The 8,657-nt window shown below is 50.1% G+C and overlaps 1 protein-coding gene across 3 annotated transcripts in view; it reads left to right on the top strand.

Annotated features, from left to right (window-relative positions):
• Nucleotides 1-261: 261 nt before the first annotated feature.
• Nucleotides 262-8,657, top strand: part of TTLL6 (tubulin tyrosine ligase like 6) — a 36,313-nt gene continuing 27,917 nt past the window's right edge. For all 3 annotated transcript variants that reach the window (XM_027767334.1, XM_027767335.1, XM_027767333.1), the window contains exons 1-6: nucleotides 262-349; nucleotides 3,226-3,344; nucleotides 3,482-3,612; nucleotides 5,655-5,811; nucleotides 6,550-6,693; nucleotides 7,277-7,362. In XM_027767334.1, coding sequence (XP_027623135.1) covers nucleotides 3,324-3,344; nucleotides 3,482-3,612; nucleotides 5,655-5,811; nucleotides 6,550-6,693; nucleotides 7,277-7,362 — 539 coding nt within the window. In that variant the 5' untranslated portion in view covers nucleotides 262-349; nucleotides 3,226-3,323. The remainder of the gene's footprint in view (nucleotides 350-3,225; nucleotides 3,345-3,481; nucleotides 3,613-5,654; nucleotides 5,812-6,549; nucleotides 6,694-7,276; nucleotides 7,363-8,657) is intronic.

Genomic DNA, 8,657 nt, shown 5'->3' with positions numbered 1-8,657 from the left:
ATTTTGACCAAAAAGATTGTCAGTTCCTGTCCCCGATAAGCCATCGGACCAAAAGGCTTGGGGGGCAATGGCGTGACAGTGAAGCTGCAAGCAAAGTTAGCCATGATTACAATATAGAATTTCTACCTCACAGCAGAGGAACAGTTGTGCGATTCCGCTGTCACTCCGTACTCCTTTGGAGCCATGTCTGTGGCAAGGCAGGATGAGTGTCCCATAGCTCCACCTGGGCAGGCTGTTTCTGGGTGTAGTCGTGTGTTCTGGCCCATGTGTCTGTCTCTGTCTTCTGCTTTCCTTTTTCTCTTTTCCAGATGATTGGTGATCAATCTATCCAGCTGCCGGTATGACAGTGGTGAGCATCTGCCTTCACGGGGTCTAGATGGGGGCCCACTGGAATCCTCCAAAGGGTTGGGAAGGGTCACGTATGTCATCGTTGTCATCATCTTCTCCTCCTCTTCCTTCTTCTCTCTCTCTCTTTTTAAAAATTTTGTCAGAGGGCACTCATGCTTGCCAGAGAGAGAGAGAGAGAGTGAGGGGGGAAAGAGAGAAGTGAGAAAGTACCCCCCATGGGACGTGGTATGCTGCAATCCCTTCTCCCCCATCATTTCTCTCTCCTTTCGGGATTTTGGGCATGCACACACATGCGCCTGGAGTGTTTTTCAGGTCGCTGGGTTGGAGACTTGAACCATAAGGTCAGCCATGTAGGATCCAGCTGCCCTAACCACCAGGCCACTAACTGGCCTTCTTGTGTATTCTTGGGGATGAAAAGAAGTGTCTTTAAGTCCTTTTTGGTTCTCCCAGCTCCATGAACAATTTGAGAAAATTGGGACCCTTGTTCCAAGAGTCATGGTTTTGCCCACACCGTGTCACGTCAGCGCTCTGTAATGCTCGTGTACGGCGATGTGGGGTCCTGACCTGGGAGCAGCAGCGGCTGCTGCAGTCAGCATCTGCCTCAGAGTGTGGCCTGTGGGCTGATCCTGGCTTACAGACTGATTTTGCATTGCACAGCACAGTGTTGCAGTGGCACCTGTACGAGGGGACTTCTGAAAGTTCCTGGTGCTGGGGTCAGCAGGTGGCGTGGTGGCTATGGTGCTGGACTCCCACATGGTGCCCTGCCATTCGAGCCACAGACCCAGGTGGCTTGAAAATCACGCCACGTGCGTGTGCATGCACGCCCAACATCCTGAAAGGAGAACGGAGGAGGAGGGATTGCGGGGTAATCACTTTCCTTCTCTCTGTGTCTCTCCAGTGCTATGGCAAAAACCTGAAAAAGAAAAAGAGTTCCTGGTGCCTCAGGCCAGTCTTGTACTCTCGCGGCGATGGCAGGGACATCTCCCTTTCTAGGCCCTTGACGTCATTTGAGTTCGTGTTGGAGTCGGTCCCCAGTTATTGACTGGCAGGGTGGGAGGAGAACGTGACAGCATACATGGGCACTTTAAAAAGTTCATGGAAGGGGCCAGCGGATGGCATAGTGATTATGTCACTGGACTCCCACATGACTGACTGTGGTTCAAGTCCTGAACCCGGTGGCTTTAAACTCAGGCCAGGCACGTGTGCATGTGTGCCCAAGATCCTGGGAGGAGAATGGAGAAGAAGGCATTGCTATGTGGCCTACTCTCTGGGGGGGTGATTTTTTACTTTCCCTCTCACTGTCTCTGTCTCTCTTTAGCGAAAACAAACACTCTAAGACAGAAACCTCTAAAATTTTTTTTTAATTGTGGAAAAATGGAATTAAAGGACAAGTTAATTTTGATGTAAAACATTTTGAAATTTATGCAGTTTTTTCCATGAGGCATGTACTTTTTGAAGCCCCCTTGTGTTTTTCTTTTTTTTCTTTTTGGAGAGGTTTTTGCTATAGGGTGTGTACGCTCACCAGACAGAGAAAGACATAGAGACAGAAAGCGAGAAATCACACCCCTGGGGACGTGCCACGCCGCAATCTCTTCTCCTCCATTCTCCTCTCGGAATCTTGGGCATGCACGCGCAATCTCTTCTCCTCCATTCTCCTCTCGGAATCTTGGGCATGCACGCACATGCGCCTGGTGTGAGTTTTTAAGCCACCAGGTCCGGGACACAAACCGCGGTCGACTATGTGGGATGGGAGTCCAGCGACATAGCCATTACGCTAACTGCTGGTCCCCCACCTTGTGTTTTTGAAATATATTGTGTATATATATATATATTTTTTTTCCTGCCCATTTATCTTACTCATTAAGCTCTGGCTGGTGTTCAGAATTAGTTTACATTCCCTGAACATTCAGGGCTTCATATTTGGAGGGAAACCAGAGACCTGCTTCCTGTCCAGGGGAGCCAGGGCAGGTGTAGCTTTCATCCCCGATGACCTTCTGTGGGATTTTTGGGAGAAGCCATGTTCTGTCTTGGTGGTCATGTGTCTTTTTCTGGGCCTGTGAGCCCAGGAGGTGGGGAGCCTGCAATGGGGGAGCTTCCATTTTGTTCATTCATGGAACCAAGAGAACCAAACAGCATCTGAAGACACTCCTTTTCATCCCCAAGAATACCCAAAGGGCCAACCTATGGCCTGGTGGTTAAAACAGCTGGATCCCACATGGCTGACCTTACAGTTCAAATCTCAGACTCAGCGGCTTGAAAAACACACCAGACAGCGGTGCATGCCTGAAATCCCCAAAGGAGAGAGAATTGGTGGAGAAGGGATTGCAGCGTGACCATGCCCATGGGGGGAGGGTGCTTTCTCACTTCTCACTCCTCACTTTCCTTCTCTCTCTGTCTCTTTCCAGCAAGTGCCTAGGCCCCGGAAAATTTTTAAAAATAAAAATAATAAATAAGATAGGAGTAGATGGCTTCCAACATTTTCTTTCTTTTCTTTTTTTTTTTTTTTAAGAGGTTTTTACTTTAGGGCATATGTGCTCACTAGAGAAAGAGACAGAGACAGAGGAAAGTAAAGTAAGAAATCGTCCCCCAGGAGAGATGGCTACGCTACATCTGCAATTCCTTATCCTCCATTCTCCTCCCAGGATCTTGAGCACACACACCTGTGCCCAATGTGATTTTTCAAGCCACTGGGTCCGGGATTTGAACTGTGGTCAGCCATATGGGAGTCCAGCGATGTAACTGTTATGCTATCTGCTGGCTCCTTATTTTCTTGCTCCACAACTTGGTCTGAGGGCACCTGGAAATGGAAACGTCCCCCAACCGAGCCTCCCCCACCTCCTGGGCTCACAGACCTTTGTTTCCCCACCCCCATTGCAGTGCGTAGGGCGGCCCAACAGTATGGCCTTAGAGAGGGCGGGGAAAACGAGGACTGGACTCTCTACTGGACCGACTACTCAGTGTCCCTGGAACGTGTGATGGAAATGAAGAGCTACCAGGTACTGGATCAAACCTGGTCCTTGGTGCACGTGAGGCACCTACCCAGTGGGGCCCACACTTTTATAACTGTCTCCCAAGGGGGCCTCACGATAGTCCCTGTCTTTCTGTTTGTCACGAGTTCCGACTTCTTTTGCAGAAAATCAATCACTTCCCTGGAATGAGTGAAATCTGCCGCAAGGACTTGCTGGCCAGGAATATGAACCGCATGTCAAAGATGTTCCCCAAAGATTTCCACTTTTTCCCCAAGACCTGGTGTCTCCCTGCTGAGTGAGTCGTCCCGAGCGTCTTTCTCCACTCCCGCCTCCTGTTTGCATTTTCCCTCTTGCCCCTGATTCCCTGGTCGCTGATTTCCCTTCTAACATGGTCTCTCACCTCTCTTGCTACTGTCCAGGAAGCGAAAGGAGAGAGGGTGTGTCCAAGGCTGAGAAAACACAGGCCCTGACTATAAAACCCAAGAACATTTAGGGGCTGGTGCCATGGAGCCGGTTCCAGCAGTCAGGATAAGAGTTTGTTCTGTCCCTGAAAGCTGTTGATTTTGAACTCGTTCCAACTGTCTAACTGTTGAACTTCTGAATTTTTAAGGACCATGAATGACTCTGGGTAGAGTGGGATAGTGGTTAGCACCCAGTAAAGAACAGAGAAGGATGCCTGTCCTCTGTCCCATTGCAGTGCACCTGCAGGGTCCTGGGGAAAATGCAATCAGCCCTTCCTCATCTCTGGTCTCTCTTTGTTTGTTTGTTTTAATAATTTTAAATTTAATTTAATTTGTTATTATTAGATTTTTTATAATTATTCATTTTATTTTACTTATTCATTCATTTATTTTAATTTGACCAGAGAGAGACAGAGAGAAAGAAAGAGTGAGAAAGTAAGCTGCCAGGTCTGGGACTCGAACCATGGTCAGCCATGTGGGAGTGTCCAGCACCTTAACCACCATGCCACCTGCTGGTCCCTGTTATTATTAGATTTTAATTTGACCAGAGGAAAGTGAGAAAGCAAGCCATCAGGTCTGGCACTCATACAACAGTCGGCCATGTGAGTCCAGTGCCTTAACCACCATGTCACCTGCCGGTCCCTCTGGTCTCATTTTATCCATTTCAAAACAGGGCGTTTATTACTGGTGTGTAAAATGTGCTGGGCCACGCTACCAAGAAATGGGAGAGGACATGAACATGACCTGGGCTACAGTCTGGTGGTTGACACAGGACAGAGGGGGCAGAGAAGAGTCACCAAGAAAATTATACTCACGTGTCAAGGGCACCAGAGGAATCCCACCCTCCCCTCTCCACCAGTGCTTCTCCAAACCCAGAGTGCCAGGGTTCCCAGCCTCTCCTCAGCTTGTCTGGAACAACTTTCAGGGTTCAGCTGCCATGTAGAAGGACACAGGAGCCCCTGGGCTTCCTGGCCACTGAGGAAAATTGCAGTTAAGTGACTTCTCTGGTGAGTCACCAGGCTCCACTGAGTTAAAACACAAAACAAGAAAGATAGCAAGACCAAAATATACAACCCATGAATTTAGTTTCTTTCTTTCTCTTGAATTTACTTTCTCCTGTACCTGATTCAAGTGGGGGTGTTGCAGATGAACCCTGAAACCAGAGGGAGGTAAGAGACTGAGTGACCCAAGGTCAGATCACTTCTCAGGGCTTGAGTCAGATCCAGAACTCCAGGTATCCCATCTGCCAAATTACCTAGGTCATTGCTGGCTTTACGGGGCGTATGGCATGTATCAGCCTCCCCTCTGTCACGTAACAACCACCACATGGATATCAGTGTGCTCATTGTAGGGATGACGAAGTTTTGGTTACAGGTGTCAAGAGTTTGCAAAGGGTTGTATAGCTGATAAGTGTGTTGCCTGACTTAAAAAAAAATTTATTTATTTAATTTTATTTATCACTATTATTATTTTTCAGCTTGCTACAGGGCATGTGTGCTCACCAGAGAGACAGGAGGGAGGTGAAATGAGAAAGCTAGCCACCAGGTCTGAGACTCAAACCATAGTTGGCCATGTAGGAATCTGGTACCCTAACCACCTTGCCACCTGCTGGCCCCCATGTTGCAGGATTTAATCTAGGCCAAGCCCACCGTCTCTCCTCTGTAGGCGTCACTGTCTCTCCCCTTGCTGGATGTCTGGACATCTATCACTACCAGGGCTTTGTCATGTCAGACAGCTTTTCTTTCCTTTCCTTTTCTTTTTTTTCTTCTTCTTCTTTTTTTTTTTTTTTTTTGGTTGTTGTTGTTCAGAAAAGGCTAGTCTTCTTTTTCATTGCTCCCCAAGCTAAAGGTATCTCATTCCTTCCCTGCTCTGGTAGCTGGGGAGATTTGCAGACCTACAGCAGGTCAAGAAAAAATAAGACATACATTTGTAAGCCGGACTCGGGCTGCCAAGGGCGAGGTATATTCATCACCCGGACAGTGAAAGAAATCAAACCAGGGGAGGATATGATCTGTCAGCTCTATATTTCAAAGGTACTTCCTCACTGGGATTATTTACCTCCCACAGCAACCTCGGGCTCTAGCTCCGCTGTGCAGAATGTGCAGGGGAGAACGGAGGGCTGGGGTGACGGTGCAGCCGGGCCTAGCTTCGGCTAGGACTTGGTCAGAACAGGCTTCTGACCAGGGGTGCCGACACATGCCCGGGCCAGCGTGCCCCTTTCCCTTGCCCCTGCTCAGTGGGTGTGGCCCTACCAGGCTGGCCTCTTCCCTCTAAGCTGGGAGGCCTCCTTGGGTTTGTAGAAGCCCCACCTCAGCTGGGAGAGAGATTCAGGGTAACCAGCCTTCCCCTCTGACAGGAGGTCAGGGGTCCTAGTGGCAGAGCCCAATCCAGGGAGGGAGCTCTCTGGGAGTACAGGGGGAGGGGGAAGCACTGGCCTTCCAGGGTCAAATGGCCAGGAGACAGCACTGCAGGGAGAACATGGTCCTGGATGGCCACCGTATGTCTGTTTATCACAGGACTTCGGTGTGCGACGTTGTGTAGTCGGCACGGTAGCCCGTGGGGATGGTTACTTGTGCCCTCTGACAGACCAGGAGACCAAGGCACAGTGCGGCTTAGTGACCTCCACCAGGTCACGTGTCACATCACGGAGCCCACATCTCACTCTCCCCCTGGACAGTGTTGGCAGGTGCCCATGGAAATGGGTAGGGAGTCCGATTTCCCGAGTGTGAGTTTCTCCTCTGATGGTCGCATGACTTCTGTTTCCCCCTCAGCCCTTTGTCATCGACGGATTCAAGTTTGACCTCCGGATTTATGTGCTGTTGACGTCCTGTGACCCTCTCAGGATTTTTGTGCACAAAGAAGGACTGGCTCGCTTTGCTACAATGTCTTACTCCCAGCCCTGCCCTGACAACCTGGTGAGCTAAGGGGGACACTGCCTGCCCGCGGGCGTGACCAGGAGAGAGCCTCGTGAACCCGAGGTTCTCAAGACTTGCAGACGTGGCTGTAGTTTGTTGAGCAATTACTATGTGCCAGGTTTTAGAGGCTCTTCATTTAACCTTCCCAGGAGCCCTCAGAGATAGGGGTGGGTGTCCCCACTTTATGGATGAGGAGAGTAAAACCCAGAGTACAAGGGACTTGTCCAAGGTCACTTAGCTGGAAGGGGTAAGTCTGGGACTTGTGGCCATATCTGCCAGTCTCCAAAGCCAGAACTACAGTTCAAGGGTGTTCGAGGAACAAAGGCCTACCCCACCATCCCCCAAACTCCCCAGGATTCTTGAGTTTCACTTGGGCAGAGCACCACCGATCTCAGGAGGACTGGGAATTTCTGATGCTGCAGACCCTAGGCTATGCCTTACTTCCTGTTTTCCCAGGTTAAGTAAGCACCGGGACTTGTCATTCTTTTCAGCTCCTTAAACCCAGGGGCCATGAGAGGGCACAGAGAAGAAGCAAGGGGCTGCCCTTCCGGCCTGACTCCACAGACTCTGTCTCTTTCCCCAGGACGATATCTGCATGCACCTGACTAATTATTCCATTAATAAGCACAGTTCAAATTTCATCCAAGATGCTCACTCTGGCAGCAAGAGGTAAGGAAGCGGTTTCTCCCTGCCAGCCTTCTGGGATTCTACCCAAACCCTGTCAGTCCCCTCAGTGTTTCTATCTCGGGTCACATGGTCGTAGAAAATCCTTCTTTGCCTCAGTCCAGAAGAGACTCCTTCGTCCCTGTCCCTGCCCTCGGGGCTGTTAATCATTACAGGAAGGCCACGTTGTAAACCTTAGGAGGCCGGGAGGAGAGAGAAACGCGAACCTTTTCCCCAGAAGAATACACACCAAAACACACCCTTACTGTAGCTGGCCCTCTAGACATCCGAAATCACCAGATATTCACGGATTGCCAGTCTGCTACGAGACGGACTTGCAGGCAGTATTTCTGTGGCCTGTCCTCCTTGGGGTATTGCTCTATGAGATGGGGCGTCTCGCTGCCTTGGTGTCATGTGACAATGTGTGGCTTGCAGGCTTTTAGGTTCCCCGGAAGGGGGAAATGAGAGGAATCCATGAGAGGGTCTTTTTTTTTTTTTTTTTTTTTGAGAGATTTTCACTGTAGGACACGTGCTCTCGCCAGACAGACAGAGACATAGAGACAGAAAGCGAGAAATCCCCCCCCAGGGGGGATGGTCACGCCGCAATCCCTTCTCCTCCATTCTCCTCTCGGGATCTTGGGCACGCACGCACACGCGCCCGGCGTGAGTTTTAAGCCACCGGGTCCGGGACACGAACCGCGGTCGACTACGTGGGAGACCAGCGACATAGCCATTACGCTAACTGCTGGTTCCCTCCATGAGAGGGTCTTAACAAGCGGCTTTTCCACTCACTCACTGCCCAATCATGTTCCTCTCTTTGGAGTTGTAAGGAAGAGGGGGACCGAGGAATGCGGACGTGACCAGGAAGAGGGGAAAGGGAAAGGGCAAGTCTCTGTCAGGGCGTCGTGTGCACTGGGCCCCGCGCTGGGGGGTGTGCGTACATTCTGTTGTCCTGTGGAGTTTTCACAACACTGTGGACAAGGAATGGTTAGCTGCCCTTTGTCGGTGGAGAGCTGCGAAGTCGGTGCCGAGCCCATTTTACAGACGAGGACACCGAGTCTCTGAGAGGTTAAGAAAGCTGCCCAAGGTTGCACAGCTATGAATGCTAGAGGGGGTCGAGAAGCTAGGTCTGTCAGACGCGTAGGTTCTCGCACTTGCTACTGCACTAGGCTTCCAAGGACTGACGAACTGACAATCGGCTTGGTTTTCCTAGCTCTGGGCACTTCTGCATAACTTCTCTGAGCCTCCAACTTCTTTCTTTCTTTTTTTTTAAAGAATTATTTTATTTAACTTTATTTATT

Source organism: Tupaia chinensis, unplaced genomic scaffold, assembly GCF_000334495.1.
Source record: "Tupaia chinensis unplaced genomic scaffold, TupChi_1.0 Scaffold144171_2, whole genome shotgun sequence".
NCBI lineage: Eukaryota > Metazoa > Chordata > Mammalia > Scandentia > Tupaiidae > Tupaia > Tupaia belangeri.
The sequence above is the reverse complement of the archived record's forward strand: the minus strand, read 5'-3'. Positions and strand labels throughout refer to the sequence as shown.